General features: G+C 36.0%; 1 protein-coding gene across 1 annotated transcript in view; it reads left to right on the plus strand.

The window, feature by feature from the left end:
- MYO16 (myosin XVI) overlaps positions 1–19,938 on the plus strand; it is a 396,474-nt gene that overhangs the window by 154,795 nt on the left and 221,741 nt on the right. Inside the window, exon 5 of the mRNA XM_067293848.1 lies at positions 6,951–7,059. Coding sequence (XP_067149949.1) covers positions 6,951–7,059 — 109 coding nt within the window. The remainder of the gene's footprint in view (positions 1–6,950; positions 7,060–19,938) is intronic.

Here is a 19,938-nt window from a genome sequence, read left to right on the forward strand (position 1 = left end):
AATTTGTGAAAAGTGAGATCCATTGCTAATGATGTGTAACACAACACTATATTGAACAACATCATACCTTTTGCTTTGTTAATGAATGAAAGTCAAACTAATGAAGGCCAATATAAGCCACAAAAAGAGGAGCCAGCTAGGTTTCTGGGATTTGGTGTCTTGAATGAAAATTCATGCAAGCCTCTGAGATTAGAGAGCAAGATCAAATGGATCCATGGAGCCCTTGGGCATGTGGGATTTCCTGTATGTTTCCCTGTTAACAAGCAAATAGAGCATTATACCCTGTTTGCTGTTGCTTTCTTTTCAACTGATAGTGTACTACAAGACTTTTAACAGAGGTTTGTCAAACAGTTCTTTAGAAGGATGGACCATCTGCATGCTTTCCATGGTATACATGAGACTATGCATATATGTGTGTGTAAACCTTGGATATCCTTCAATGAACAAAACCTTTTAATGAAATTAGTGAAAAGGTGTAGGTCAATATGGAAAAAAGTATATGTATTTATGTTATGGCAAGTGAAATGCCACAAATGTTTTGTGGTAGTGCAGAGGTCTAACTCTTGCTGTAATGATATTATCATGTTTTGAATAGTTACTGTAGCATTTAGTGAAAAATGATGCATGTGATTGCATAGTGTCAGACAAGGGAGAATGCAGCAATGAACAGCATTTACAGATGTGTTTATTGTTTTCATGCCCTGTTTATTTGAACTGAAGATGTTCTTATAAAGCATTGTTGATACACTGCAGTAATGAAGATTCATATTGAGATGCTGAAGAATGTAAGGTTTTGCTTTTCAGGTCATATATGCTAAAACACATACTGTGTCAATCTTGAAGAACACATTTCAGATGTGGATATGCAGTATTGTGTAGAAATATGAATATCTTTAATAGTGCTTGGACTTCAGAAGCTATTGGGTTCTTCACCCACTTTCTGAAATACTATTTGGGAAGAAAGAGTTCAGCTCCTACTATGACCTTGTGTCTAAAGTGCTGCTCTCCCCTTTCACTGTATTATTCTGAAATAGGTTTAAGTATATACAGATATACAGAGATGTGAACATGGGATAAGTTAGGTAAGTTAGAGTGGGAACATACATTGTGTGATATATGTGATGTACAGTGACAGTTGGTGACTCTTGATTCATAATATTCTGTGGTGAATCTGAAGTTGTTCATCTGTCTTCTACTGAATGGTAAGCCATCTCAAACTACTTCACACTTGGCAAAAAACAAAGGTGTGCATATAGATAGGTATTGCAAAGCAGTTCAGGTCTACCTGTGTCCATCTATTTTGTTTTTGAGATCAGTCTCTTAGTCTCTAGTATCATCAATCTTTGAATATATGTGGAATTAAGCTATTCCATGAGTTTGTCTTAAATGAAGACATATCATAGATTATACAAATTAATGAATAAGGAGAAATTAAAACAGGTTAAAAAATGCATGCTAAACTGGTCCTAAGATAAATTGAAGTCTTTTCAATTCTTTTCAGTCTTTGTTGCCAGAACCAGAAGAAAAATCTTACCTCCTCTCTCTAGCCAAAGGTATTTTCTCTCTGGTAGCAGGCTTTGATTTCTGATCATAGGGAGATATTGTGTAAATCTGGCACCATCTCCTCAGTTATTACTGAGAACCAGAGTTCACTCACACTCTGTATATGGATGTTGTTCTCACATAACAGTGCATATACTTCAGTTGCATTTTGCACTCTGTATACTGAAGTAGGTTTCCTTAGGAGCATTTCTTTTATGACATATGTAAATATGTTCCACTCCAGTCTTGCTAAAATGAAGCAAGTTATCATTTCGGAAAAAATATTTTTCTCAAAAATATTTTTGTAACAATTAGGGGATATATTGGATAAAGTTTTTCAAGGGGGTTCTTACTGAGAAATGATGGGAGGCTGAGGACATGTTATTGAATGGGTAAGCCAGTAGCTTTTTATATAAGCTGAGCACTGCATGCAGAATTCAAGTGGATGGATAAAATATTTGAACTGAAATAGAATAAATATGGAATTGCATTTTGAATATAAATAAGGCCAACATATACAATTCCAATATATATTTAGAATCTCATTGTCAATAGTCTGGGTACTGTATTCCCCATAGTTTCCTCAAGAGCTATAAACTTAAGAACAAAGTAAGACAATATTAAGATGGTCTTAATTCCATCTGCATCTTTAATTATATCTGTGTTTCTTATTGTCTGGCCTACAAGGCCATCTATATAGTGGTAACACTTGAATAGTTTAGTACAGTTTTGGCCATCTAAATTTGGACATATAAGTACAATACTTGTGAGATCTGTTATCTACAACACGTTGCACATCTTTGTCATGCTCTGTCTGCACTTCCGCTTGAGTCTGCTGCTCTTCTGTCCTGTTGCTGCTTAGCTTAGCCTGCCTCTCTCTCATTTATCAGAATGTGATCCCCATCTGATACTTGTGTGAGCTTCTGTCATGTTTTCTGCCAGCTGTGGTATTGCCATTTGCATTCTGCTTACACAAGAAGCTAATGGAAAATTTGGGTTTTAATTAGAAAACGATTTTCAAATAATCTTTTAGCACTGGCCATGACTAGCTGAGAGATGCCTGGGAATAAAAGGTATCCTGGGCAACTGGGAAGCCTGTGTCACATTCAACAGTGAAGAGTTTCCAATGTATTGCAGGCAAATATGTGATCAGAGTTGAACAGAAAGATATGCTCTATCCTGTGCATACTGGTTTGTACATTTTGCATCATACTAACAACTGCAGCAATTAAATGTCAGACTTTTTTGACAGGAACACACTAAAGAAGGGAAACACAGTGAAATTTCCCACGTGTAGATAGCCAGCACAATGTATGTATGAATTGTAACTGAAGTTGTTTGAAACCCGAAATTTCCATTTCACAGATAATTTTGGTATTATGAGTTTTGCATTTCAGTCTGATTCCAAACAAAACACTGTTTCTTTGTTTGGTGTTTTTTTTTTTTCTCAAAAAATCCAGAAGCCATCAACTTGGATAACATTCAACAATCCTGTTAGCTTGGTGATGCCATGTTTTCATAGTTGGGAAGTTTGTGGACCTGAGCTGGCTCAAATCCTCCAGCTTACAATTAAGATGGAAGAATTCTGGTCTGTCTGTATTTGTGGCTATGTAAACCCTTCCTGTACGAGCAAACAAGCTCCTTACCTGCCATCAGCTGCTTTGCATGTCTTTGAATGTCTCCCCTTTCCCAGTGAATTGATGTCATTGCACTTCCACAAGTTTCAGTAGTACATGTGCAGTCTGCAGTACATATGCATGTTACTGTGTGGCAAAATTAAAAGATACAAATTTATTACGGGTTCTTTTATTAAGGGTTCCCATATTTCCTTGATTAACATGAAGGTGCATTATAGTTTACTTTTCTTCCGGTAACTGAGTATCAGTTACCGGCAGAAAAGTGCCCGGTGAGCCAGTGGAATCATCTGGGAAATTCTATACTCCTTCTCATCTGCTACAGTAGTCGTATCACTAAATCTAAATGAAATTGATATTGTGAGCAATTGTAAAGCGGTATACATTTGCAACAGTTCACGTGTGCCTGGATTAATGAAATTGTTTTTCATTAGTTTGGTTTGAAGGTTTGAATGATAAATATTAAGAACTGGTGAGCGTGTTTCATCTGTAGGTATGCCAGAATCTGGTTCAGAATATAAAAAGTTTATTAAAATGAGTTCTGTGATAAAAACTCTTTGTTAGCAGGTTACTTTCAAATGGTTACAGTGAAGAGTCTGTCCTCCATGGCCCCATGTGAAAGAGAGGAAAATGAGAAAAAAATAGAACTTGATAACAAGGGAAACAATTTTTTATCTGTTTACCCTTTTTTCAGCTTTTCTTTCTCTAGTGACAGAAAAATTCGTCAGCTAGCCTGAGATTTTTTTCTTAATTTCTCTTTGAAAGCCATTTTTCAGATGGCTATCACAAAGGGAGATTATTTCAAGTCAGGATTTCTTTGAAAGCATAGCTAAGCATAGAAATAGAATTAAGAACCGTTTTGAGAACGTATCAAAGAAACTGAGTTTAAGAAACATTTCTAGTACCTAAATCCATGTGCACTTAAATCCTCAAACACATAGTCCTGGATAAGATGCTTCCTCTCTTATATGCTATACTTAAAATTGCTTTCTTTATGAAACATACTGGACTTTACAAATAGCAGTATTTCTGACTATTCCCAAAACATTTGATGCAGCTCTTAAAATTAGATTTGCTGAAGTCAGATGAATCCAGCACGTCTTATCTTCAATTTTAATAAAGTGCAAGTTTCTGTTTATTATGATTCTGGAAGAAAATTTTATGGTAGTAATCATAAAATAAATACATAAATAACCAGGCAGATTTTAAAAGCCTACTATAGTTTTGAGGACACTCTAATGATTATTTGGAGCCTCAGTCATTTTTTTTAGCACTTTAAAAATGGTGAAAGTAAAACAAGTCGGCAGGTAAGTCATTGTCCTGGAAAGTTGTATCCCAGGTTTATTATTGTATGTAGCCCATAAGCAGCATATACATCTTCGTTAGTTGATCATCTTGTAATCAAACCTATTAGTGAAGTAAGTTGGTGGAACTATTTGGGGTCCACACTAAATAATTCCTTTGTATGCTTGGCACTATACAGAGGAAGGAAACATAAGGGATCAAGAATATGTTCAGATGCTGCTGAGGTTTCACGTATATTAACACTTGAAATATTTGTAACTTCTGGTCACTAGCAAAAGATATTTAGGAAATTGCAACATTTGAAGAAAGAAATAAACTAATGTAGAACTACCCAATAAAAATTATGAGGAGCTCAATAATTCCAGGTATTGTTCAATAACATTACACTTTAGAGAAAGAATGGACAGTGTGCTGCTGGCCAAGTTAAAAATCCCACTTTTCCTGAATTTTAATATGTCAAAGGTATATTGGTTTCTTAGCTCAACAAGGAAGAGAATGTACGTAGGTTTGTTTTATTGTTATCCACCTGGACTTCTTTTGACTTTGCTTGAAAATTATTTACATGCAGGAAGGATAGGTACCTGGAAGGCTTTATGCTTTTTTTTCATTACATTCAAAACAATCAGATGCAAAAAACGTGTTACTTCTTTGACTCTACCATCACCAGCAAACCCTCATGGGTCAGTGAATAGAAGTCAAAATGCAAAATCTTGCTGCCTAGTAGTGGAACAAGTACAGTAAATGTGATTAAGCCATCCTGCAAACAAATTATGCTCTGCAAATCCATCCTTTGCCAGCTTTTTTATCATCTCTTCAGTTCTGGCTCTCACTTGTAGGATAGATAAACAGAAATTTATTTTCATAGCACTATAATGAATATACATTTTAGATTTTGAAAGTCTCCTTCCATTCCTTTTTGCTAAGAGAGTCAGCTCCTGTCATCTAATCTCATTTAGCTGTCTACAAATTATGCATCTAATCTAAATTTGCTGTCCTGGTTTCTCCTTACAGTCAGTGGAGCAAGACAGACACTACCAGAAAGTAGTATACGTTGTAGTAAGATAGTTTATCCTATAGTGTAGGATATCCTTGAGTAAGATATCTCAGTGTTTGAGATAGATGGGATGAGTCCGTCTTTGGTGCCTGTCATCCCCTCTTTCACTACAAAGGGAACACAGGAGATTAGCTCAGACTAGCAGTCCAGCTTCAACGGTTTAAATTGGATGACATGAAACCCACATGAATTTTCTAGCTTTTCATGTCATACATTACCCTGAGCCAGGAGCTGACCCCACCAGGAGTTTTTATTTGATATAGTACTTACAGTGTAAACTCCTGAAAGAAGCAGTCATATCTTTTAATATTAATAATTCCTTATTACCAGTTTACCTTTGCCAGTCTGACAGACTGTCATTGGTAGCCATCATTTTTATTAGCTACATCTTTTTCATACAAGTAGGTAAGAAAAGTAATTAAATTTACCAGAGGTCACTTTTGTTTCATAATTACTTTCAGTTTAAAGCCATAGAAAGAACACTTGAAATAAATTAAAGTTATGCCCTCTAAAAGAGGACAGATGGCATTTCACTGTAGTGTAAACTTTATGTTCACCAGATACATATAATATTTTCAAGGAAAAGACGAAAGCTTTCATATTAAAAAAAAGACAAAAAACTGTCCTTCATACTGTAAATTCTAGTATTAACAATATTCACTATAGAAAATGTGAATTTTTTCATTGTTCTGGTGGTTTCTCTTTGTGGTTCTCATGTGCCTATTCCCCCCACTCCCCCCAGCTGGTTCTGTGGCTCCCTTTAGATGTCTGTCCTTTATGTTGGATTTTGAATGAAACTTATAGAAATGTCAGTTTGGCTCCTTTAGGGACTACAGCTGAAATTATCAAGCTCACTTTCATTGTCTTCAGTTGGTGACAAATGGCAATTTTATTTAGCAAGGGATGATTCTCTTTGAAGTTTGATTGATGAATGAGGCCACAGGGGTTGGCCCGGCTGACAAGGTTATCCCTACCAGCTGTCTACCCATCCCTACTGCATGGGTGTCTGTGCTGCTTGTCAGTCAGCTGTGGAACCACTGCTGTTTATTGTGCAGTATTTTAAGGCAGACTGTAATTGGTGACAGCTTTCTTTACTTTGAAATGCTGTGCTGCAAACCATGGTGGTTCCAAAACTCATTGACGGGCAGCTCAGACATCTGTGCAGTACAGGCAAGCTGGACAGCTCAGGCGCTACCAGTGTCAGCTGTGCCAGCTCTTTCTGACGATCAGGAATCCTTTAGTCTTGTCTTTGTTTTTATTTTATGTTTCAGGTTACAATGAACCTACTGTCCCAAAACCCAAGTTTTGAAATGTTTTTGAGTGGGAATGTTAACTGGTTCCAATACGTTAGAACCCCCATAGCATTTTGAGATTTCATTACAAAATCCTAAAATGTTCTTAATTCTTGTGTGTAGGCTGGAGCAAATGTGCTGCTGCAAGATGTTAACGGAAACATTGCACTTGATTATGCCATAGAAGGGACCGAATCCAGCAGCATCCTTCTGATGTACTTGGAAGAAAATGGTAAGTCAGCTCTTTGGATTCTGAAATGTTTTTATTGAACGTGACATAAAAGTAAAAAGGCTGGATATTTGTTTAACATAAGTCATCACTGAAGCCTCTGGAGCTGTATTAGTTTAGAGGTGAAGAGGTTGAAGAGGAATTGGAATCATAAAAGATTTCAGTGTGTCTAGATTGGGAAAACTGATATAGGTTAGTGACAACTGGTGATTGTCAGGTCTATTTTTGCCCATTTATATGGAGATGCCAAAGTGTGAATTAAAAGCAGAGAAACAGCAGTAGCCCAGAAGCTTTTAGAGCAACTAATTGAACAGTTTGAAGATCAGGTTTCACATTTTGTTTCATTTTACATAGTAGTTATGCATAACTGCAGCATATATTTTCTCCAGTGATAGGCTGTTAAATACAAATCTGTTCAAGTCTTCTGAATGGAAGTGTATATGAAACTTTACTGCTTATTCCAAAATATTACTCTTCGTTTTGTTTTGTATGGAGAAAATATTGTAGGTAGATTTGTATTATATAATATGTTCAATATGTTGTGGATGACAGCGCCTATATACCAAAAAAGGCTTTGTCATTCACCGGCTCCTAAATAAGGTATGGGTTCTGAAGTGGAATATCCAATATTGCTTTTGGCTGTAATAGTTTGCATTCAGATTTTATGTGGCACATCATAAAATTGAGGGAAATGTATTAAACAGAAATAATAAAGAGCTATAATATAAAAAGTGTAACTTTAACATTGTCTCCATGGAAGAAATCTGCTTTAACTTAAACCAAGTTAAGTTACATCCTGTTAATGGACACTTAAAAGCTAACTTAATCTGGCAAGGAAATAACATTCAGTGTCTGATCCTGTGTGTCTAGTCAGTAGTGTATCCAGTGGGTTACACACCCTGATGTTTTCACAATTTTGTTTCTGTGGTGCCTGTAAAAGTCTTCTCAGCTTATGGACTCTGGTTTTGGACTTTTTTTTTATGGCAAGACAGATATCAACTACTAAAAACCTTAGTGTCTTGCAAAATGCGTATACTTAGAGGTCTAAAAGCTTTGGCTGATGTTGCCTTTATAAAGCATGTGATTATACAACAAAATGTGGTCTGCTTGCAAAGATTAATGCAGATGCATCAGAAGAAACTTCCCATCTCATTGGTTTGTCTCTGTTTAAGCTTGGTTGCAGAGAGGAAATTTAAGAATAGAATTTAAAAAAATGCTAGTTTCTTTGCAATATGTCTTCATTGAAAGAAGGTATATGGAACAGTAGATTTTTATGACTTTGATGTTATCAGTGTTGCTTTTTTCCCAGTAGATAGCAGAGGTATTATCCCACATTAAAACAATGATTCTGTGAATGTGGAAAATTTCTAGAGAAGAAAAAATTAAACTTGATTAAACTTTCAACATCTACTAACTTTAGATTGCTAAGCCTGAGCTAATCATACAGAGCTTTTCTTTGGTCAATGGAGAGAAATAGGAAACATGTATAGCCTTTCAGCTCTTCCTAAGCTAGCTGGGTCAGAAGACCTGTGTTCCAGGGCTGCCTTTTTCTGTAATGGGAACTTAGGCTGACAAGTTCTAGTTGATTGGTTTTAATTTTAGAGGGTTAGGGTAGATCAATTCTGCCCTTTAATTGAAGTTCTGGGTGAAATCCTGACCTTTTGGTGGTCAATGACAAAAACCCTGTCAAGTTTACTTGGTCTGTTGCTTTTCTTCTCTCACTATAGGTAGTGTAATGTACCCTTGCTTTGTACTTAGCTTTCAAATTTTAATTAGTATCTTCTGAAGTATTGGAATAGTCTACTGTAGATGAACAAATAATAGTTGAAGAGGAAATCATTAAGGGAAATAAAGGTATCTGGATAAGTATGAATTATTTTGAATTGCACAGACTAAAGGATTTTATGTGGATTGTTTTCCTGAAGCCCTTGTTATTGCAGTACATGCATACCCACATGCAAAGCAATGTCATGGCCCAAAATTTGGTTGTACAAGAGCATTAGTTGATCCTGTAGTAAATACCATCTTCAATTTGTAGTATTTTGAAACACCCACATCCAGTCTCACCCTTTAAATACAAAATGAGGTGCATTTCCCTAATGCCTGTACTTTCCCTGCATTCCTGAAAGGTTCCCTTGATGTTCTCCATTCAGCCATGCAGCCTATTTTACAGCATGAAGTAATTGCTGTGTAAAATAGACTGTAGTCTAATCATTGCCTTTAATTGCAGAGAGTTCACAGAGAAAAAATAAAATTAAGGGCCTTATGACTCAACTAACAAGAAAACAAGAAGCTATCAATTTACTTTGATGAAACAAAGTTAAGATTGGAGCAATTAGCTTTGATGCTATAGAACACTTTGTTAATTGGGGACATTAAAGTTCTTAAAACTTTTGCATGTTTATAATTTCTTACAGATCTCATCACTATGGTAGTTAACTGCTTCCAGTTGCTGGTGATGCTTATATGAGCTAAACCATTATTTTCTTCCTGTATTTTTGCAAGTTAACTTACAAAAAAAACCACCTTTAAATCTCTTTTCCCCCTTTTTTTATTGGAAAAGCATAACTTAAGTTTACTTTCTTACTAGCTCTCTGATTTTTGGAGTGTCATTAAAATGTCAGATAGGTAAGCATCTCACTGAAGATAACAAAAATGTAGCATTTCTGTGTAAATGATAGTTTCTGTGTAAATGATAGTGCGTGGTTATTTGGTAAGCATTCTTGTTCTTCATTATCTCAAGTACCTCCTGAGAGGTTTTAAGTTACCGAACCCTTCCACTTTATTTCTGGAAGTATAAATACACTTTAGTTTGTACAGGCCTAACCGAGCTAAATTGGGAGCCCTGCAGACATGAAGCTCAGATTGGCCAGCTGCTTAAATATTTGCTCAGGTTCCCAGACAGCTTTCTTGAATAATTCCCTTCCACATCTACATGACTTATAGCATCCAACCTAGCTAGGTTGAAGTTAACTTTGCTCCATTTACCTGCACTGCAAATCTTAGTGCGTGACTTCAGAGTCTGCAGGTGTGTGCTGAGAAAGAGGAAGAAAACTCAAGGAAACATAATATAGTGGAGGGGAAATGGAGTCCTCTGAGTTCTGTTTGTAAAATATTTGTTAGGCACAGGAGTATCACAAGTGCAAAGTAAAGTTAATCCTCTAGCAACTGCCTGAAAAATTTTATATATTTTATGGTGTTATGCGACATGGCATATCAGAATTTTATACACACATTATAATACTGATGTTTACATGAAACTTGGTGTTTTTCATTAAAATATTCTATTTTCCTATAGAGATATCAGCTTTATAACAACTTATAGTAAGTACTGTACTGATTTTATGGTATCTACTAAAACTAATTATCAATTGAGGAAAGTAAAAAGCAGTTTTTACTTACCTAGGAGAAAACAAGTTGTGGTATATCTCCTCTGCATATTAGGAACATCCTTTGTGTTAGGTGATTAGCATTTCTAGTTTATTGTAAGCGTCATTTAAGAGATCCTTAATTGAAGGTAGAAGTAGCATTCAATGTCATATTTAGACAAGTGCTGGAAAGAGCTTAACTGTATGAGATCTGGTCATGTCCTGGGAGCACTCAGAAGCCTAATGTGCTCCTGAGCTCCAGGACTTTAGTGGGATTGATTTAGCTAAAACAGATGTCTGCTAGCCACTCTAACTCTCTTTATGGCAAAGGAGATGCTTCAAATATAGGTATCTGTAATGGTTCAGATGAATCATGACCTGAGCTCCATGTTTTTCTCCATGGGCTATGAAGGAAGCCCATAATGGCTAGCTGAGATATAGATGTCTACTATGTAGGGTGCGATTCAGTTTAAGGTTATGATATTTGCATTTATGGGTCTATAAGTAGGTGCCTACCCATGAGCTGAGGTGTTTAAGTTTCTATTACAGTTAGCGGAGTTCTAGGCAATGCTGCCAGTACAGATACAAACACAAATGACCGTAAATTTGTTCTTTGCCCCTGTTTCATTGCTTGTGCATGTTACCGTTCTTCTTATTTCAATATCAGAAGAAAGTTATGATACTTAAAGAATTTGAGAAAGAAGATTGGGAGGCCTTCTGGTCCAATGTCCTGCCAAAGCAAGGCCAACTCAAGGTAGCTCAGGTTGCTCAGGGCCATCTTCAGTCAAGGTCTGAGTATCTCCAAAGTTGGAGATTCCACAACTGTTCTGGCCTCCTGTTCCAGTGCTGAACCATCCTCTTGGAGATTTTTTTTCTTATAGTCAGCTGGAATTTATTGCAACTTATGACTGTTATCCTTTCATTGTTCACCACTGAGGAGTGTCTCACTCCAGAGGTGAAATGGAAATATTGGGAAGTGTACAAAGGCTTTGTGTTTTTACTACTTATCCTGTGTTGTTCTGTGCTTGGTGGATTATCGGGATCATTGAGAATGTCCACCTGGAACCTTTCATTGACCTCTGTTTAGAGTAATATCATCATTTTGTTTTAAGGGAAAGTTTTATTCGTTAATGCTGTTTTAAAAACATCCCATTTTGAATTAACTAGTAACATATTTGAAAGGCATAATTTGTTGTGACTTAAATTTTAAATAATATTCCATTTGTTTTTGGAGGCAGAATGTTCTTCTGTAGAAGTGTGGCAGCAAAACGCTGATTGTGGCATATGATCCTTATGCTTCCTGTTTTTCCTTTATGCTGTTTTAAATATTTAATGCTTTGAAGAATGCTTTTTCTTTTCTTTTTTTTTTTTTTTTACTTCCTTTCTTGATGTTAGTTTCATGGTGAATTAAATGACTTATAAACTAGAAATGAGTAACACATATTTCTTGTTTCCATCTTTGACATGTGACAGGATGTGACAAATTTGTTGTGTAAATTGTTTCCAAAAAAGAGGAGTTCCCTTTTATCCTCCGAGATCTGAGGCTTCTAGCTTTCAGTAGGATAATTGTGCATTTTGAGAACATCACCTCTGTTATTTAATCTTAGAAAACAATATCTGAGTTTTTTTAGTTTGCTTTTCTTTTTGAAGATCTGTCAAATTATCCTACGCATTGGAAAACAAAATAGTCTTGCTCGTCTATTGTATAATGGCAATTTATGCACTATCAAATTATTACAAAAATCAAAGAAAGTAATCTGTTGTGAAATAATTTTTTGAAAGAATGCTTATATATAAATAATTTTTCTACCAGAAGATATAGGTTGTTTTTTTTTTCACCTGGAGTATGACTCAGGTGTTGAAAAAATAATTACTACCCTACTACAAAGCATTTTTTTTCTTTTTAGCAATTAACTTTCCATGCAGTGAACTAATTTAAAGTAGCTGATTAAAGTTTATTGACCTTTGATGATAATAGAGATTTCATGTGCTTAATCAGAATCTTTTATGGAATTCCAAGCCGTGTAATGGGTATGTTTTGTTCTGTGAATATTAAGGGGCTCATGTTTAACTCTCTAAAAACTTCAATGTAAAATATATAGAGCCAAAATCATATACAAGTCCTACCTACTTAAATAGTTTAATATGGTTTATATTGTTAAAATATTGTCCAGATTTTGCAAAAATAGACCACAGTCCATTAAAATTTGTACAAAGGATTAAAGATAAATGAGCCATAAGACTAAGGAAATACAGTAATCCATAATTTAAGAGTAATAAACATCCAAAAAGTTATTGTGGTTTAAAAATTGAAATAAATTGAAATATTTCATGAAATCTGGTCTTGTCTTTCTCATCACTGTGGCACTGTTTATGAGAATAAAATCAATATGAAAATACCAGTTACGTGTGGGATTCCAGTTTTGATCAATTATGTTGCTTGATTGCTTTTAATTAAAAAAAAAAAGTTAAGAAATCATGTGCGAAAATATACTAACGTTGAGGTTGTGTTTAAAAAAAAAAAAAAAATCCTGTAAGGGGAAAAAATTATCCTGTATTATCTCTTCAGTGCCTTCAAGAAAAGCAATTGTTATAGATCACATTTGATTTAAAAAAAAATTCTTTAGACTTTCATATCTAAGGATCTGAAAGGCTTTTTATGAACAGTAATGAATTATTGCTAAGATACTACAATAAGAAATGACTAAAATGTCAACACATTCAGATTGTTAGCACTAAAGCTTAGTGAACTTCAGCTACAATTTATTCTCCTGGTTTTTTTTGTTCTATTTTAGAACAATATTCAAAGTGATTTTCTCTTGAAAATATTGATGCAGTAGGCTGGTAGAAAACCAGCCAACCAAAACCAAACAACTTCAGGGCAGTTCAAAACTTTTCACTCTGATTTTTACTGATTGAGGAAGACCTACCAGTAGGATTATGGCACACAGAAAAATCTGTCTAGCTTCTGGGTAGAGCTTGATTAATTGATGATGGGGGTTACATGACGCTGTTGCTTGTGAGAACATGAGACCAAACTAGCTGTTTCAGAGGGTCACTTCCAGTGCATCAAGCACACAGAAAATGTGACACATTGAAAATGTCGTAATTGAGAATGCACATCTGTCTTCCTTTGGCCTTTGTGTTTTCTGATACAAGCTTGAGCAGGTCACCTTAGATTTTATATTTTCTAACTTCTGGGTATTTGACTTTGAAGTCAGACACTAGAAATGAGCATACCCTCAATTAATAAGCTTTGCAGAAATTTGAAAAAGTGTGAAGAACCTCAGAAACAGGGATGTGCTTTTAGTATCCTGTCAGAGAACTTACTGATGGGTAATCTATTTTTATTACCATCAGAAATAAAATATTAGTGTTGATGAAATTCATAAAACTATAACCTTTAAATAGTTAGGAGAAAGTTATCCTAAAAAAAATTAGTTGTCGGGTGGGAGTGCACCCACAGGGTCTGCAGCCTGTTCCCCAGGGATCTCGATGGTGCAGCTGTGTAACCTGGGAGCAGATGGCTGGGAAAACAGCTAAGTCATGAGAAAGATAAACCTTGTCATAATCATAATCTTTCACTCATCCATTGGCTCAGGAGCTGCATTTAAGCTCAGGCCCTTGCCTGTGGTCCTTGTGTGAGCTGCGTCACAGCCCAGCCTTCTACCATGCTGATTCTGACCTCGACCCACTGACTTGAAGGGCTCTGCTGCCCTTGTTGAGCAGCCTGTTTTTACTGCTGCCTCACAAAAGTGTCCAAGCATACCATATTAAGAACTTGTGGAAAAATACTGAGTATAGAAATAATACTCTATGTGCTGAGCTAATTTCAGACATCATACTTATGGCAACTAACCAGAGACAATGATATCCTTGTTTTGCTTCTGTGTTCTAATATTAATATTAGAAAAGGCTAAGGACAAAAACAAAATAGTAAATGTGCAAGACATATCCACAGGTGAATGCTTTAGTATTTAGCCTTGATGTTGTGCCAGTCTGTTAAAATAAATTGCAAAAATTATTTTTCTCATCATAAAAAATAAGAAGAGACAGAGTTCACTTAGCTAATTTTTAGCTAGAAGGGCCATGAACATCATTCTTGTAGAGGAGAGGGGGGGAAAAACCAGCATGTTTCACTGGAGAAGGAGGATTATCACTTTGCTATCTGCATGAGGAGGAGACAAGAATTTCATTCCTGATAGCATTTTCTCTCAGAGTAGAGGGAAATAGACTAAGCATCCTTCACTTGCTTTTATAACGTATTTAATGATAGCTTTAAAGACAGACAAACATATAAAACCCAACAACAGCGATCAGTAATGACTGACATCTGCACTGAATATTGGAATTAGAGCTATAGGCCTTAGTATTTTTACAAGTTTACATTCTTTTGTAGATATGTATAGATCTTGCTGAAATGGATTTGTTCAGATGCTGAACTTTGAAAGTCATACACACATAATGCTAAGTGATACAGACAAGAGCTACTAAACAATGCAATTTCACAAAGCTAATATCCTTTATAAAGCTATCTAGTAAGCTTCCAGTAAAGTTCTTCTCAGGCTTTATGCATCTAAAGCTGGATAAAGTTATAGCTACAAATAACACAACATGATTTTTTTTTCCTCACTGATTATTTGTGAACATGTCTATTTTATAGTATGCGGCAGAGGAGAAAAACAGAAATTATAAACCGTGGCACCCCCAGGATTAAGAAGTACAGCATATGCATGACAGGCTCATCACACTTGGGGTGAAAGGAACCAGGAGGGGCAGGTATAGGCAGAGAAAAAGAATAATTTAATAAGAGGGAGAATTGGCTTCCGCTTGCAGGTGGAGAGACTTCCTGATTACTAGACGTCTCTGAAGAAAATATTCTCAGTTCTGTTTGCCGTGTATTTCTTTACCACTATAACTTCCTGAAAGCTACTTGCCCCTTTTTCTCCAAAGTTTTTACACCCCTTTGGTTTGTCAATTTTATAATCATATGCCAGAGAGGGTGGTATAGCCAAAGGCCATGAAATGGCCTTGTCAGGTGTTTTTCGTAAGCGGTGAGAAATGCTACAGTCTCTAGATTTTAGGTTTTGCTTGTGTCTGTCATCAGCACTGATACTCATCACCAAATGTTGTGCCATGCACACTTTTTTAACTATTCCTTTCCCTCCCGATCTCCAGCAGGGATTTGAAAGCATTTAGCTCTTGTTCTGATTTTACAGGGTATTTGGAGTGTATTTTCTGTCCTGTGCCTTTCTTTTTGACTTTCCTTTTCTTCTTAATGTGAATCTGTTCCCATAGTACATGCCAATATTGTTTTCTTCCTCTATTTATTCATGCTGCCTCTCGTCCCATTTAGACTGAATATCTAGACCATATTTTCCCTTTGAAAAACAACATGAAGGTTACTCTTTGATTTAGCCAGTAAGAGTTACTGTATGAGTAATGTTTTGTTATACCATCCAAATACATGAAAAATATCACTCCCTGGGGAGGGAGAGAGGACTCTCCAGAATTACAAACTTGATTGATGGTGAGGCAGTTATTGGCGAGGTCTCCTTGTCCAAGTCTCATAGAATGGTACATGTGTATGCCTGATAAAGCTGGTAACCAGCTCCCCACTGAAGAAGCCTTCACACTAAAATCTAAAATTTCCCAAGTACTTGGAATTCAAAACTACAATTTTAAGATTGCAATTTATATTATTTTTGCATGGGTTTTAATGCATCATTCTGTATTCTAAACAGGCAGAGAAAAGGGACTCTATTGTCTCAGTAGCATTTAGAAAAGCTCCCAAACAGCATCTGTGGAACATGTCACTGTGGTAACACACTTGCCAGACAGTTTCTGCTATTTGTGTGTTGAAATATGTATCATTCCTTCATACAACTATTATTTGAAACTAGTGAAGCCATCTTGAGATTCACATAGACTGCACCTTTTTTTGCTATGTGCACAGCATTTTTTATGCATCTTCTCTGAGTTGATGGATATATAATTTGTGATAGAACACATAAAGCAATTGATGCAGCTGAACTCTTTTCCTGATTCCTCCTTTAGTGTGAGTAAAGTTAAACTTTCAGTAGCAGGTTTGGTTTTTTTTGTTGTTGTTTTTTGGACCCGTAAAGAAAATGCCAAAGTTCTATAAAATGCACTTTGCAAGGTGTAAGGATCAATATTTCACTACTAGTGTAAGAGTACTTTGATATTTTAATCCTCTGAGTCTGCCAAGCATAAGTTCATAGTAGGCTGGAAAAAGCTGAGTGGCCTTGGTAGGACTCTGCCCTCAACCTTTAGTACTTAATGAATTTTAAATGAGATGTGACAACTTAACGGACATGATGTAACTATGTTTGACTGACAATCTTTCTCTCTGGGGAAAGTCAAGCAGTGGTATTTTGAATTTGTGAACTACAAACCTGTTTCCGTTTCTGAGTGTTTGAGATATTAATGACACCCAAAAGATGTACTGTATTAATTTCCACCTGATACCTCTCTTCTTGAAAGAATAAACTTACCACAATTGCTTACTGGAGAAATCAAGTGGAAGAAAAAGCATAAATTCAATCAGTATTGCTTAGAAATTACCTTTTTCATTAGGTATAAAACTATATATATATTTTTCACCTTTAAACTTTCTTACATGACAACATTAGAAAGAGATTTATCACGACCAGTCATGTTTCACTTTCATTTCAGCGGTCCAGACTGTCCATGTAATGTGTTTAACAAATGGTAGAAGCACCTAAAGTGAATGCTACAAGTGATGATTAATATTTTTGGTACATATAGCCGCTTACACCAAATAGTATTTTGGAAATTTAAACTTCTGCACTTGAAAGAGTTCTATCACCATGACAAGAATGCTAATCTATCGATTTATTCTTGCAAAAAGCAGGAAAAAGGGAGAAACAAAAAGAAAAAAAGAGATGTAATTGATGCCACGTGGTATCTATTTTTTACAATAGTTTGTAAATGTCATAAGGTGATTTTAAGCCATTATTCTGAAATATGGTGAAGGTGTAGAAAAATTGATCTAGTCTGGCAAAATTAATACACTGATTCTTAGGAGTTAAAAATTCATGTGAAGTCAACATTGTGTTTTGGAGTAGCAACTGTCAGTCGACAGTATGTTAGCAAATACTGCTTTTCCTTATGAGAAATTTTATGTTAGGGCACCCACAGAGTCTCATTGGCTTCCATGGAACCAATTAAAGTTAGAAAAACAATTTAAATTAGAAAAGGGTGGACAAAGAAGGTGCATTGAAAATTACTCATGAGTGCATACTATCATATGTTCCATGTCCCTGGTTCCTAAACTGACCAGATTGTGAGCCAGGTTGAGTCTGCCTGAAACAGGCAAGTTTGTCTTCACAGAGACTGAAAAACAAGGAGTGGGAGCAAGGTGCACCTGGTTCTTGCAGCTCTCTGGCATGAAGGGGCAGATACCCAGCAGCTGGTCCTCTCTGTATTACTATGTAATGTCAAGTTTTGCCCAAGGCTGTGGTTTGTATCATCTTTTCAGTTGATTTTACAGTGGTGTTACATTATCCGGAATTCAGTGGCATAAGTAATTTTAGATTTTGCAAACAAAAATAATATTCTGATGTCTTCCTAAGAGTATGCAGCAGCCTTTTCTTCCGTACCAGCTACTATGGCTATGTTCATGAAGATGACTACAGTTCAAGCATACTTTCTGCAGAAGAAACATTGTTATGCTGACCTCTGGTGTTTCCACTCTAAAAAAGGCAGGTGGAAGACAGCAACAAAACCTGAAAACCAACTCTAAGAAACAGGGAGTTGAAAAGATAAGAACAAAGGAGATCTCTTGTACTCTAGCTCTCCTAAAGGAGTGCTACATCATGTTGTACTCGTGCCAGCACTGAAGTATTAAGTCAAAGCATTGTGTTAGTAGCATCTTATAGTACTAACCTGCTTGTTAGCACTGTGTCTGCTACTAAAATAATACTGTATTTCGGGAGCTCCACATCTGGTGTTCTTCAGGGCTCTGTGCCACATGCCAGCCTCATGCTAGAAGAGATATTTCATGAGGCCAGACTGAGCAAATGAATGACTGAAAAAAGAAGAGGGAGTTCTGTTTCTTGACAAAGATATCATTTAAAAATCCTATGAAAAACATGAAGAGTTAACCCTCTTACTCTTGTGGTAAAAGAAATACTAAAAGTTTTGGATGGTGATCTAACTGAGTCTGTAAATACATATGTATCTGAAGTCTGAACTGCATTTATGCGAAAGATCACAGGTTCCAGCCCAAATACAGAAAACAGTTTCTTAATATACCAATTTTATTTTCTCTAGCTTAGCTTTATATGTGTTTTACATTTTATATCATTTAGTGCCATTTGATATCATGTAGGTGACAGGTGTGAAAATAAGAGAATATGTGGCCAGGGACACAGTGTCCATGCTCTCAATGCTTCACCTCAGAGCTGAAACTCTTTGACATGCTGCATGCAAATAAATTTCAGAACATAAGGCAGTGTATAGAGTAGGATGTTAGAGAAAGAAAAAGAATGGGATTCTTTGCTGAACTACGTATAGTACACTCATATATACCAGTTCTGGAATAGCTTAAAACTAGGAGACTTTTATCTTGAATCTTGCTTCAATTGTTTTAATAGGGTAAAAAAAAAACAAAAATCATTGAAGAGAAAATACAAAATAAATTGGTCACGCAAAATATTTAGGTTGCATACAAATCATTTGTCACTCTTAAGCTCACTGGCTAATGTAGAAGAGAACCAAGAACTCATCTGTTTGTATGTTTTTGGTTAAGTCATGGCCAAGACAGGAAGGATTTTTATATTCAAGTTACATTTCTGTATATGGATGTAAATTACCACTGGAAGCTACGAGCAGGAGAATCAATTCTGGTTAGATATTCTGATGAAGCCATGGCCAGTTGCTAATTTAACCACGGTGCAATCTTATGGTACCCTCCGTTTCTAATTTTAAATCTCTTCAGACTGGAAACCATGCTTCCTTTTGGTGATAGACTGCCTTGGTTATCTTCCATTTAAAGCTGTTCTTTGACAAGTGTTTCTTTCAATAGCAATGCTGATGCAAGCTGTCCCAGGCACTTCATTCCTTTCGTCCCCTCCCATTTGTTCCTGCCTCCACACCACATTTTCACTAGTTTACAGAGCCTTGCAATGGTCCAGGCCCCTGTTTAAAATCCTGTTTAAAAATAACCTAGGCAGATAAAAAACTGTTGATTTTTAACGTAGTTTGCTTCACTTTTCAATCTCTCAAGCAGTAGAACTGACACATTTTAGGGATTGGTCTGGGCGCTGTGATAGATGCATGGGGGTGAAAGAATGGAGCCAAAAATAATATTCATTAAATAAGACCTGAAGACTTGGAGTAGCTTCCTTCAAGTGCTTAATTCTTTTCCTGTTTGCACCTATTTTACATTTCACAGTCCCAGTGGATTTAACGATGTTACAACTGGTTTACCTACAACTGCTATTGCAGTTATGAGTAGCGAATCAGGCAC

This window comes from Apteryx mantelli, chromosome 1 (assembly GCF_036417845.1).
Source record: "Apteryx mantelli isolate bAptMan1 chromosome 1, bAptMan1.hap1, whole genome shotgun sequence".
In the NCBI taxonomy this organism is placed as follows: domain Eukaryota; kingdom Metazoa; phylum Chordata; class Aves; order Apterygiformes; family Apterygidae; genus Apteryx; species Apteryx mantelli.